The sequence below is a fragment of the Meleagris gallopavo genome, chromosome 9 (assembly GCF_905368555.1).
Source record: "Meleagris gallopavo chromosome 9, MGAL_WU_HG_1.1, whole genome shotgun sequence".
Taxonomy (NCBI): domain Eukaryota; kingdom Metazoa; phylum Chordata; class Aves; order Galliformes; family Phasianidae; genus Meleagris; species Meleagris gallopavo.
The window spans coordinates 4,494,305-4,507,624 of record NC_139412.1 but is presented as its reverse complement, the minus strand read 5'-3'; the positions used below and the strand labels follow the sequence as shown (position 1 = coordinate 4,507,624).

General features: G+C 57.7%; 1 protein-coding gene across 1 annotated transcript; it reads right to left on the bottom strand.

The window, feature by feature from the left end:
- Positions 1-2,586: 2,586 nt before the first annotated feature.
- On the bottom strand, positions 2,587-5,751 carry ZIC3 (Zic family zinc finger 3). Its single transcript, XM_010727391.3, has 3 exons — positions 4,698-5,751; positions 4,014-4,177; positions 2,587-3,548 (listed from the first exon to the last, which is right to left on the bottom strand). Exons 1-3 carry the CDS (start codon positions 5,749-5,751, stop codon positions 3,366-3,368), a joined length of 1,401 nt encoding a protein of 466 aa, XP_010725693.3. The 3' UTR covers positions 2,587-3,365.
- Positions 5,752-13,320: the final 7,569 nt, after the last annotated feature.

The window sequence follows — 13,320 nt, the reverse complement described above, 5'->3', positions numbered from 1 at the left end:
CACTGCGTGCAGCCAACGGCACGCACAAAGCTTGAAAAAATAATATATTATTTTCATTGGGTTACACCAGACACAGAGACAGATACGCACAAACAATGACACCAAAGGAATCAAAATATTCATGGCTCATAAAGCGTGGTAGAAAAGGAATGGCTTCAGCTCATCGCCTGCCTCTGCTTGGATTCTTTATGGCACAATGAATCACCATTTTAGTCCTTGTAGAAAACCATCCTGAGTTCTGTTTATTTGGGGACAAATCCACCTAATCCTGCTCATACAGCAACTTCAAGAAGGCTGCCAGCCTGAGAGAGGACAGCAGAATACAGCCCCATTTTGCGTGCAGTCCTGGGACCCTTCAAGGTGCAACACCAGATCCATTCTTAATGACCCACCGAGAGCTGTGCTAACGGGGCACCTGCTTCACCAACACCACTCTGCCCTGTTTGTAGGGAGAAACCCCAAACTTGAGCACAGAGGATGCCCCACTGCCAGGCTCTGGCACTGCATTCAGGAGCTCACCCCACAGCCAGCCTAAGGAATGCAGGAATAAAGCAAGCGTCCTATGCTCTAAGACTGTCCGACTGGGCCAGAGTGAGGAATGGAGCCTTTTGGCTACTTTTACAGAAAAAAAAAAAATCCTTATTTATCCACAAACACTCAGTAGCAGCACAGCATGACGTATATGGGGACACGGCCCTGCTGCCTCCTCCCCTCACTGCTAACCCTGAGCATATTGCTCTGAAAGCATCTCAAAGCCCCAAAACAGTCTGCCAGCCCTGTGTGCGTCCATCCCAAGCATCACCTCCATTCCCAACTACACACAAACAACTCAGCTGCCCCTGCCCCTTTTTTGGGGGCTGCTGCAGAGCAGCAGAGAGGCCTGACTTCAGCAAGGTGCAGGCAACGTCTGCTCCCCCTTCCCCATCCTAAGGCTGGATGGGGAGACCCCAAGGCTGCCCAGTCACCCGGAGGAGTTAAATAACACAGGACGCTGGATTTAAGCCCTTGCTAGAAACATGGCTGGGGCGTGCTGCAAACACAACTTATCAGACACAACATACTGGCAGTAACCAGCACGACCATGAAGGGCCATAGTCCCATTGCAGCTCACACCCCAAACCACGCCAGCTGCCCAGGGCACAGCCCTCAGCCCGGGGGACCCCCACGAAGCCCTGCGCATCCCACATCTCCCCACTTCAAAGCAAACCAGTAACAAATCCGAGCCTACCGGCACCTTTCTGAAGCTGGCACGGTTCTGAAGCTGATGCAGACACGACACAGGTGGGCGTCCAAGGAAAACCCGATGGCCCCAGGCGGCTCCGCTCCTCCTGGCCCGGTGCGGCCTCGGGGCTCCGCACACAGCGAGAGCGCTCACGGCGTCGAGCAGCGGGAGTACGGCTGGCCGGGTACCTCGGGGGGAGCTCTGCAACTGTTTTAAGGAGAGAAATTCAATAATGAGAATAGGTGGGAAAGCTTCTTTTAACCGGCTTAGAATTTTTTGTTTTGTTTTTCAGACGTGCAGCACCGGAGATTGCTATCTACCTTTCTCCTTTCATTTTCTGCCAGATAAAAGATTTTTATTATTATTATTATTATTTTTTTTTTTTCCCCCGGAGTTGGAGGTGAAGAGAATGTGGAGAGAACAGAAATTCGCTTAAGGTTAATTTTTAAATCATGCAGTGTCCCGTGCGCCGATCGCCCGAGCATCGTGCAAGAGGAGATGGGACAGCCCGCGGTGCACCCGAGTCAAGTTCAAGACGGGCCCGATGGGGGGGAAGGGGGGGAGGCCTCTCCCGGACGGCAGAGGTGCGCGGTCCGGGAGGTCCCCACCCGCAGAGAGCTCCGAGAACGATGAGACTGCGGCACCGGGAGGAGCAGCCGCCGCGCACCGGCGGGACACGGAGCCGACTCGTCCCGCCGCAGCCCGTGCGGTGCCGGGCGTCTCCCGGAGCGGAGCACGGAACGGTTTTCCACCGTCGCTCCGGTTGTTTGAGGCTCTTCGGCGAAGTTGGAGTTCGTCAGCTCAGCTCTCCTGGAGATGGAGACGCTTTGTCGAATTCTGATCGGAAATAAAAAAAAAAAAGCAAAACGAAAACAAAACAACAAAAGCAGACGATAACGGAATAAGTTCGGCGCGCCTCGAAGTCGCCCGTGTTCCCTCCGGGAAGCAGCCCGCTGCCGGCTCCCGGCCCCGTACTCACCGTCGGGCGGCTCCGCTGCCCCCGGGGCTCCTCTCCGGCGGCGCCGCCGCTCTCCGGGCTCCGTCGGCTCGGGAAGGGATGCGGAGGGCGGGGATAAAAAGGCAGGAGAAAAAGCAGCGGCGAGGATGGACGCTTCTCCCGCATCGCCGGCCCCAAAACAACGGCGCGGACCCGAATCGGGCCACGGCGGCCCCCGAAAAGGGAGGGGGAGGGGACACGAAGGAGGTCAAAAACGGCTCGCGGGGGCTCTTTCCAAAACAATAAACTTTTAATGCTAAAGCAGTTATAGCCAAAAGCTGTACAGAGTTGATTTTTTTTTGTTGTTGTTGCTGTTTGTTTTTTTTTTTTTTTTTTTTTTTTTGTTAGAAAACAATTTTTTCTCCCCCATAAATATTGTTCAGTTCCCGGCACTTTGTATCAATAATTAAATTACGAACGATAAATATGGCATCATGGATATGTATTTACAAAAAAAGTTATTACAAAAAGGCAACTGTTATACTAAACGTCACAATCTGGGTAGAATAAACACCACATCCTCATCCTGAAAAATACTGACCGACCCCATCAGATGAGAATACATTCACAAGTGTAATGCTTGGAGAGAGAGAGAAGGAGAAAGAGGAGGAGAGCAGAGAGAGAAGCAGCAGGAGAGCTAGAGAGGAAAGTTCAAGACATAACAGGACTTTGGCACGGTTTAAGACTGTAAGTTTAAACAATCACCACTAAGGCGAAGGAGAATTTTCATCCTCATGTCAACATCCCACCGAAAGAAGAAGAAAAACAAAACAAAACAAAATTAAAAGTAAAAAGTGGGGAATCAGAGGAAGAGGTACTGGGCAAGGAGAGGGAAAAAATAAATCAAATAAACGACTGCGACTGCAAAAAAAAAAAAAAAAAGACAAAAAAAGACAAAAAAAGAAATCCAATCCTGAGAAAAGGACATGGCTAGTCCAGCGTCTCGGCTTGCAAAAAATAGTAATAATTATAATATAATAATAAAAGACACCCCCCCCCTTCGGTTCCTGGCAGTTAACTAGCCCTATGCGGTCGTCGGTGTAGAAACTCCATTTCCACGGGAGCAAACTGCAGTGGGCTTGGCTCGTCCTTTCTGCCTCGATCCCAAGGCGTTTGGTCCAGTCTCTGGCCAGGCAGCCGCTGCCTTCACACGTACCACTCGTTAAAGTTGGGGGGCAGGCCGGGGTTGTGGCCGGGGTTCCCTTGCAGGGCTGCCGGCGGCGTTTTCGTGGAGTCCTTGCTGCCGGCCGAGCCCACCGCAGGGGGGGTGGAGGACTCATAGCCCGAACTGGCTGCAGGGGAAGAGTCCGAGCCCTGGGATTCGTGCACCTAAAAGCAAGAGGTAAAGATGGGAGCGAGCCCGGGGCAGCGCTGAGGCAGGTCGGGATGCTAGTGTGCACATGGGGGGTATTGGGGTCTCCTGTCGGCGGCGTGCCGGTCACTCTGAGCATCGTGCAGTGCCACTGCAGCTCCCACCAACTTCCCAGCATGGAGGGGCTGCAGTATCCCAGCGTGGGGGGCTGCAGCTACAGCCCAGGCTGCATTTGCACAGCTCTCCAAAGTGCAGAGCCCTACAAACCAGGCAGCTCTTGCACCAGCAGCAGCACAAAAAGAAACTACGCCATTTCACCGGGCTGCGCTCCAGCCATGGCCCAGGCATTAAGGACAGCAAGGTCGGGAGCTGAGAGTGCTGTGCTGGCAATGCATGGCTCTGCCCCGTCCGGCCCTGAGCACACCGGCAGCCGAGCATCGCTGCGTGGGGAAGGAAGAGCAGAGGAGCAGGGGGGTGATTACCTTCATGTGTTTCCTAAGTGAGCTGGGGTGGGTGTAGGATTTGTCGCACACCTTGCAGATGTAGGGCTTGTCCGAGGTGTGGACGTGCATGTGTTTCTTCCTGTCGCTGCTGTTGGCGAAGCGCCGGTCGCAGCCCTCAAACTCGCACTTGAAGGGCTTCTCACCTGTGAAATTCAGAGATGGTGAAGGAAGGCAACTCCTCACTCCATCCCGCAGCTCCCTGCCTCCACCCTCACCACAAGGATACGCCGGGATTCCCCCACACCCCCAAAACAAACAAACAAACAAACAAAAAAAAAAACAAAGAAGAGAACGGAGGTAGCGGCGTTTGTTACACGGCAGATACATTCGGGTCAGTCTTTGTTACTTTTAATTTGGCCGAGCAAGGAGAAGCCCTGAGATGGGCCTGGCAGCTTGGGCAGCCCCACACAGCGCCCAGAACACGTTTGCTCCCTGCCTTCTCCCCCCCCTTTCCCCCACTTTCCCGCAGCCGAAAGGAAGACGGAGCTGCAAATAAACAGACTTTAAGCAAAGTCTCGCTGATTTAATTAGGAGAGACGCCAAGCGGGCCTGAAAATCAAATAAAGAGGGGAAAAAAAGAGGCGGAATCTCCACAAACGGGGGCTCATCGGCATTTCCACGGCTCCCCCCGCACGGTCAGCACCGCGCAGCCCCAGCCCTTACCTGTGTGCGTCCGTTTGTGGATCTTGAGGTTCTCGGAGCGGGCAAAGATCTTCCCGCAGCCGGGGAAGGGGCAGGGGAAAGGCTTCTCCCCCGTGTGCACCCGAATGTGGTTGACCAGTTTGTATTTCGCCTTGAAGGATTTGCCTTCCCGCGGGCACTCGTCCCAATAGCAGATGTGGTTGTTCTGCTCCGGCCCCCCGACGTGCTCCATGGTGACGTGGGTGACCAACTCGTGCATGGTGCTGAAAGTCCTGTCGCAGCTCTTCTTGGGCCGGCTGAGCTGGCTCTCGTCGAGCCACTTGCAGGACAGCTCTTGCTTGATGGGCTGCCTCATGTACCGAAAGAAAGCCCCGGGCCCGTGGTGGTGATGGTGGTGGTGGTGATGAGCGGCCACGTTCACGCCCATATTCATGTTCATGTGGTTGTAGTTGTGGAACTGGGCCCCGCCGTAAGGGTCCGTGCGAGGGCTGGAGACGGCGCGGTACGGGTCCGGCCGCCCGAAGAGATCCCCGCGCAGCCCCAGGTGCATCTGTCCGTTGTCCACGTGCCCGCCGGGGGACGTGTGGCTCGGGCTCTGCTCGTGGAGCCCGGGGAAGAGCAGGTAGCCCGGGCTGTCCGGGATGCCTCCGGGGCCGTGCAAACCTCCGGGAGAGCCGCCGAAAAGGCCGTGCTGAGCCGTACCGGAGCCCGCGTCCGCGATCCCGGAGCCGCGGTTGCGGAACAGAAAGTCGCGGGTGGAGTTGAAGGCGGCGGCCCCGCCGTACGAGGGCACCTGGCCGGCGTGGTGGTGATGGTGGTGGTGGTGGTGGCCGAGCGCGCTGGCGTAGCCGGGAGCCTGGGGGGTGAACGCGGAGCTCTGCCCGGCGGCGAGGTCGTGCGGGGCCGCGTTCAGCTTGAAGGCGGCGGCGGCGTGCGAGGAGTCCCCGAAGGGGCCCAGTCCCATCCCGGCGGCGGCGGCGGGGTCGCGGCCCGGCATCTCGTGGTGGCGGGGCGCCGCGAAGCCGCCCACCCCCAGCGCCGGGAACTGCGGCCCTCCGTCCAGCAGCATCGTCATGGGCGCGGGGCCGGCGGCGCGGCGGTAGCGGCAGCCTGGCCCCCCCCGCCCCTCCTCCCTCCCTCCCTCCCGCCCGCCCCCAAAAAAGTACAAAACCACCCCAAAACGCGTCCCCGCCCCCCTCCCTCCCTCCCGTCAAAAAAAAAAAAAAAAAAAAAAAAAAAAAAAAAAAAAAAAAAGCCCCTAGCCCACCCGCCGCCCCTGGAGGCGAGGCGCCCGCCCCCGCGCCGGGCCGGGCAAGGCAGGGCGGCGACGCGCAGCAGGGCGAGGCGCAGCGCGGCCCCGCTCCCGCTCGGCGCCGTCGGGCACTGACGGGGCGCCCGCCCGCGCCTCGCACATAAACCAACTCCGGGGCCAGGCCGAGCCGCGCCAATGGGGAGCCGCGGGCCGCCGTATCACGTGACCCTCCGCCCGGCGTCCCATTGGTCGCGCTCCGCTTGATTGGCACGCGCCCCGCGCCGTCGGGAACGCTGATTGGGCGGGAGCGGCCCGCAGGTATAACGGGGGGGGAGCCGGCGCGACGGGGGGGACGCGCGGGCGGCCCCGGTCCCCCGTACCACCGGCACCCCCGGGCCGTCACGGTGCCCTCACCGTCCCCGTGCAGAGCGCGGAGCCCCACGCCGTAAGGAAAAGGGCAGCGCTCGGGAGGAGGCGAAAATCCGGCGTTGTTTCACAACTGCACCTAAAAACCCTCAGAGCCCCAAGCGGCGCGGTGCCGCCTTGGGGCGGTTATTATTATTATGATTAATTTGCTTAAATTAATGCGAAGGATGCACAAAGTGCTCCGGCCAGCCCGGGCCGCGGCCAACTTTGCGGGCAGCGCTTCACTCCACGCTCTATTTTCTGTACGGCCATTGATTCCTCCCCCCCCCCGCCATTCTCTTTCTTTCCTTTTCCCCCTTTATTTTTCTTTGTTTTATTATTTTTTGTTTTCCTTTCTTTTTCTTGTTTTCTTTCTTTCTTTATTTCCTTCTTTCTTTTTTTTTCCCTCTTTTTTGTCCTCAATTTTATTTTCGGAAAGGCAGCTTTCTGCATCGCAATAATTACCAATCGCAGACAGCGCTATAAATCCCCTCATTTTCTGTGCTGGAAAAGCATTTGCAAAGAGCTGTGGGGTGCAGGAGGGGAAATAAAAGACAGAAGGAGGGCGGCGGGGCTGCGGGGTGCGAGGAGCCCGGCGCTGTGCATGGCACAGAGCTCTGCTCGCCGCCGGCTCTCTGCAGGAAACGTAAAATCTGATCAAGTTCAGAGGCGCATTGAGAGCAGCGCTTCAAGCAGCGCTTTATAACCGCGGCCCTTTCACATCGTTCCCCCCAATCAGCCCCCGGGAAAAGTCTTCGCCTTCTTTATTTTAAGGGTTTGCAGGGAGAGTAAAAAAAAAAAAAAAAAAAAAGGAAAGGAAAAAAAAAAAAAACAACCCCACCGCTATAAAATCTCCCTGAGAGGTCCCACCGGTGCTCGGTAACGCTCCCATTGCCCAGGCCACGGTGAGTCCCTCCGCCGTGATTCCGAGCTCGCACGCTATGAGAGGAGGGAGAAGGGGAAACCCCCCCGGGGGGTGTCGGGGCCGTCCGCACTCCATCCCGCGGGGACCGGGGAGGGATGCTCGGGAAGGAGCGGGGCTGCCCGGCCCCAGTCTGCGGTTCCCGGGACGCGATGGCGGCTCTACCTGCGTGTCCGGGGGGTAATTAATGACCTTCCGCACGTGGTGGGTTTTCTCGGCGACAACAATCCCCCCCCCCCCCCCCACAAAAAAAAAAAAAAAAAAAGGGGGTGGGGAGGGGGTGGGGGAGAAAAGGGGCATCATTCAATTAGCCCATCAGCTGAGCGCCGGGGAGGGACGCGCCTCTGAAGTCGCCGACCTGGAGTAACTGAGGGCCACTGACCCCTCCTTGCGCGGCGGCCTCACGTGTGCCATTGTCGGCCCTTAATGGGGTGCGCCGGGGCCACCCCACACTGCGGCTGTACCGGGGGGCAGGAGGGGAACGGGGGGACACGGGGAACCTTCCGGCGTGAGGGGAGGCAGAGAGCGGAGCTCAGCGGCGAGGAGGCTTCCAAAATTAAAAAAAAAAAAAAAAAAAACACTTTTTAATTTTATTTTTATGATTATTGTTTTGCTTAGGAAAAAAAAAAAATCTTGCGCGCTGGCGGCGGGGCTTTGGGGAAAGCATTCCGTGTGTGTGTGTGGTGGGGGGAGGACAGAAAGAAGCGCTCGCAGCGCTGGGGGAGGACTGCCTTTTCGGAGAGCATTGGGCTGCACTGCAATGAGCGGCTCCCGGCAGCCGCAGCGGATCGGGCCGCGGGATAAGCCCAGAAATCTGCTTTATACGTTTCCCATTTCTGTTCCGCCAACTTCGGGGGGGGGCGTTGGGGAGTTAGGGGGGTTGTGCAGGAGCCGCACGGGTGTACGGACTCTCCCTAAATCCCTCTGCTTCCGACCTGCCGTTTGGCAGTCGGTGAGCACAAATGGCACAAACCCTGTTCGCTTTATTTAAGCGCACTGTCGGTGTGGCCTCTGTTTGTTTGTTTGGTTTTTTTCCCCTTCGTTCTTTCTTAATAATCATTTATATATATATAGCCCATATTATAGCACCTCAGTAAATTCCCTTTTTATTCGCATTTTTATCCAGCGCTTATTTCTGGCCGATCGCAACTCCTCGCGGTTATTTCCCGGAGGCGGGGGAACATCGCAACTCTCTCCGTTTTAAATCTAAATTTCAATTGCAGACGTGCAAACAGCAGCGCCCGACGAAGTGGGCTGCAGGCTGCCGTGCTTCCATCGCGGGGGGAAGGCGGAGAAAAACACCCTGCTTCGCATCAGGATCAGATAGTCGTGTCATTCTCTTCCACTTTCTTCTTCTTCTTTTTTTTTTTTTTAACTTTCTTTTAATTTCCTTTTTTTTTTTTTTTTTTTTTTTTTTTCCTTCCTTCTCCCCTTTCCCCCTCTCCCGCCTTCTCCCACATATTTTCCCCGCTTGGGATGATTTGGGAATGCAACAGCCACCAAAATGCAAAGCGCCCCTGAAAGCGTTGCGGATCCCTCCGATCCCGTGTGTGCCCCGGCCCGGAGATCCCCCCGGGGCTGCCCCGATCCCAGGCACAGTGCTGGAGCTCCGACAAAAGGAACCCGCAGTCCCCGGGCCCTGCAGTAGGCAGGGAAAGCTTCGGGAACGGGTTTCCCTCCTCCGAGGGTGTGAGGAAAAGGCAAAACGAACGCGGGGAAGCCGCAATAAAAATCCCCCGAGCCGGGCAGGGAGAATAATATTTCATACGCCCTAAATAGCTTTTAAAACGCAGTTTATCGTGGCCAAATGACTGCCCTTAACAAGCGTAAAGACAAGTAGTTTTTCTTCTGCCATAAACATATTGCATCTTCAGTGTAATTAAATGCAAACCAGGAGCGAACGAGACGTTTCCATTGTAGCTGTCACTCAGCGGAGGGGGAATCACATGTGTACATTTGAACTTCAGAGTCGGGGGCTGCAGTAAACGGGGCTGAACTTCGGCAAAGGGAGGGGGAGAGGATATGAGAGGGCGGCCGGGGGCAGGCGGAGAGCCGGGAGCGGTGGGGAAAAGGTGGTGGTGGCGGCGGCTCCGTCCCGCAACCCCGGGCACAGCGCGGGCACCGGTGCTGGGAGCATCCCAACACGGAGCTTTTGCCCCCTACCCGGGTATTTTCACCTCTTTGGTGGCGGTGGGAAAAAGTTCCCCTTAAGAAAATGAGTGTGAGCTCAGCTGCTTGCTCAGCCGGGAGGGAACCACGCGTCGGGTTCAGAAGCGAGTGGGAAAACCACGAGGATGAGATCAAGCGGTAGCGGGATGAATGGGTTCTGCCTTCCCCCGGGGCGGCCGAGGCAAAGCTCGTGGCAGGGGACGTCGGGGGTCGCGGCCCCGCAGGGTGCCGGCAGCCCCCTGCGAGCGACCCCGGCAAGGCCCTCCCTGGACAGGGGGACAGCCCTGGCCGGGCCCATGAGAGGAGGCGCGGCCCCGGAGACGGGAGGAAGAGGGGCCCTCGGTATCCCGGCCCGGCTGCCCCCTGGAAATCACTGCCTTGAGACCTTCCGAGGAGCTGAGGGGATGGCGGGGGAAAGCGGGGAATATCTCAATCAGCGAGGAGGTGACCTGTGACCCGGAGGGTGGTTCTATTGTCCCTCTCTTGCGGGGGACACAGACTTTAGGCAGCCTTTCTGCGTGACTGAGCCCTGAGGGGCAACCGCAAGCCCCGGGCTCCGGGGGGGCATCTCGGGCGCGGAGCCGCCGGCCCAGCATCAGCTGCTGGGACAGAGCCGCGTAGTGCTCGGCATCCCGAGGTCGCCGTCACCGAACTCTGTTCGTTTCCGAGTCCGCCGGGGCCGGGCCGGATGGAGCGGCCGTACCCGGTGCGAGCCGAGGAGGTCGGGAAGCCCCGCCGGTGCCGGTGCCAATGCCACCGAGCCGGGTCGAAAGTCGGGCTGCAGCTTCCAGAGGGGCCCGGAACGGAGCCGGGCACGAGGCGGCGCTGCGGAGCGACCCAGCCCTGCCCCCGACGGCTGTCCGGGCCCCGGAGGCTCCGGACTCTCCCGGGGCTGCCCCATGCCCCATGCCTCTGGACCCGGCGGGGCAGCTCCGCTCCCTGCCCCGCAGCGGAAGACAGGATAGCCAAAGGACGTGGGTGCCGAGTCCCGGTTGAATCCCGGCCCTCGGGTCTGGTCCCCCGCTGAGTCCTCCTGGGGCCTCTCAACAGGTGTAAAGCCCGGTAATAAACCGCTACGTGCGCATCGCTCAGCTGGAACCGGCATCCCCTGAGGCTGCAATCAGCGGTCTCTAGCTTTTTTGGGGGGTACGGGAAATTTGCAAGATTTCGGGAGTTCTCCATGCTCCCCCACTCAGCCCCAAGCTTGCGGCAGCTCTCCCCGGGGCGGAGCGGGGCAGGGATGCCCTTCATCCGTGACATTCCCACTTGGGGTGCAGCAGGATTCGGGTGCTCCCCTCGCTGCCGGGAAATCCCAGAACAGGGGGATCGGCAGCAGCTCTGCCGGGACCCATTGCTCAAGGAGATCCCAGGGAAGGAGAGAGCTCTCAGAATGGCTTGGAGCAGGTGGGCTCCTCCCGAGGGGTCCCATCCCCGCCGATGCCCTAGGGGAGATCTGCCCATTCCTTTTCGCTTTTTCTTTTTTTTTTCTCCCCAGGAAAAGCGGTGCCGCCGCAGCTGTGCGAGGTACAATGCGCTGCCCTCCTTCCTCTGCCCGTTCGCAGCGCGGGGGAGCGAAACGCCCCAGGGGTGCCTCCATGAGCAGCCCTGACGGCGGGTGAACACCAACGGGCCGGGGCACGGAGCTGGCAAAGCGGCAGCGGCTCCGTGGATGACACAGTCCCTTTACGGAAGCAGCTTTCACTCCTAAAATCCCCGCTGGAAGCCTTGAGGCCAAAGCTGGGAGAACAGCAGCACTGAGTCGGAGGCATCGTCCGAACGTCCTCCCCTCTCGGAACCAGGTTTGCCCCATGCGGTCCTCCCTCTGACTGCGACCGCCGTGCCCGGGGGTGACTGCGGGCCAGCAGACGGCCCTCCCTTGCCCTGCCCTATTTTTCCAATCGAGTGTCCCCTTTACTCCGCTGACCCGCGTAGGCTCCGCGCTGCGGGACACGGGGCACAGACGAGCCCCCCCCGCACCGTGAACGGCCCCACAGACCGTGCGCTTGCCACGGGGCGAAGGAGTCGATGCTTCCTAAAAGGTTTTTATTCCCCTCGCCAGGTCTCTAACGAGAAGCCGGGCTGGCAGCGGGCAGGAAGTGCTCCCCTTTGAGAAGTGCCTCAGCTTCTCAACGCGGGACGCCGAGCTTGGCCTCAATGACGGCAGCACCGAGAAAAGGGGGGGGGGGGGGAAGAAAAAAAAAAGAGAAAAAAAAGAAGGGGAAAAAAAAAAAAAGAAAAGGAAAGGAAAAAAAAAAAAGAGAGAGAGAGAGAGAGAAACAAAACCAAACCCCAAAAGCAGCCCAGCAACCCGAAAGTCCCCGCGTTCCCCTTCGCCCGCCGCTCTCTCAGCTCTTTGCCCCTCGTGGGGGTCGGGCCGGGCCGGGCAATGCTGCCCCCGGGGTTCGGCTCCCCCCGAGTTTTCCGAGCCAAGAAACGGCCATTTCCAGCTGCCTTCGCCCGTTCCCCGACAGCATTCGAGGCGACAACGTTTATTTTAAAAACTCTTCTGAGAGCTGCAGTAAATTGCGTATGCTTGTAGGTACAAAGGAGAAAGTTAAGCATTTGTCTCCGCCGTTGTATAGGCAGCCAGTTGTTTTAATTAAAGGGTGGGGATCCGTGATATATACACCAGATAAAAGCAAACGCACAGAATAAACTAATTAAAACATTGTGTTTGGAACACATTTTATTTCTTTTTTTGATCTTAGTTGTGTTTTAAAGAAATGTCAGCGCACTATAAAGCAACCTTATTTCCCTTATAGTGTGCGGCGCTTTTCAAAGGCTAGTGTGATATATTTTAGAAAAGAAATCCCGCTGTGAAAGCTTGCGTGTCTTCTCTTTACCAAACTAAGCTCTTGTCAATCATGCCATGGCATATCCAATCACCAAGTCCCTTTTTGGAAAGCAGCTCATCCCGCTGTGCTTTTATACATCACACCGCAGCGTGTTTAGATGCATTTTTACTATCACTTCAGGAGCGGTGACTGATGAGAGCGCAGTTCCAGGACCGGCTTCCCCGAACGCCGGAGTTGCTAACAATTTGCCTGGCTATTGTGTGCGCGCCTTTCTCTCCCTCCTCCCCCTTTCCTGCCTCGCGTTGCCTCTATTTGTCACGGACACTCCGATGCAGGGGAATATCGGGGGGGTGTTGTCACATCCCGAGTTGCCCATCACCTGCCTGGGGCACGCTGACGGGCTGATCCGCGACCGCCCGTCGCAGAAAGGGCCGCCCCGACGGCAGCAGAAAGCCGAGGGCGCTCCCCTCCGGTGCGGCTCCGCCGCTTCCCGGCTCACGGCCGCGCCCCCCGGGGCTGCCGTCGGGGGTCCGACCGCGGTTGGAGGAGCTTTTGCCGTGCGGGGAAGCGATGCGAAGCTCCGCGGCGTGTGCCGGGGCGAGGCGGGGAGCTGCCGGGGCAGGAGAAGCCGGCACGAACGGTGCCAACGACGCCTGAATTCGCTCGCTCGTTTTAACTCCGTGCCCTGAAATCGTTGCGTGTGAGCCGCCTTTACCTCTTTCAGCCCGACTGCGAATGAGATTTAAAAAAAAAAAAAAAAAAAGGTTTTTTTTTCTTTATTGCTCGATGTCTGGACTCTAATTGAAGACAAGTGGCAAATGGTTTTTATTAAAATCCCCCTCCCTCCCCTCCGTCTGTAACTCTGGGTGTTTTCAGACAGAATGTGCAAACCTCTGGCAATGCACACGTCCAGAAACATTCGATATTTCTCCATTCCGTCGCACATTCCCCTCGCCTGGCTCGCTCTCTCTTTGCAGGTGCAAATTTCGGGGACACGGCTGTGCCCAGAGCTCCTCGGTGCGTCCTTCTCTGTGACCACCGCATAACACAGGAAGGGCACAAGGGGGACGGGAAGTCCCGATGCTCCTCCGCCTTCCAAAA

Bases quoted from the DNA above. Each gene is read 5' to 3' on its own strand.
- ZIC3 (XM_010727391.3), bottom strand. From the start codon at position 5,751: ATGACGATGCTGCTGGACGGAGGGCCGCAGTTCCCGGCGCTGGGGGTG. The intron at 4,178-4,697 runs GTAAGGGCTGGG...TGAATTTCACAG, and splicing joins CCACAAACGGACGCACACAG to GTGAGAAGCCCTTCAAGTGC. The intron at 3,549-4,013 runs GTAATCACCCCC...TCTTGCTTTTAG, and splicing joins CACTTAGGAAACACATGAAG to GTGCACGAATCCCAGGGCTC.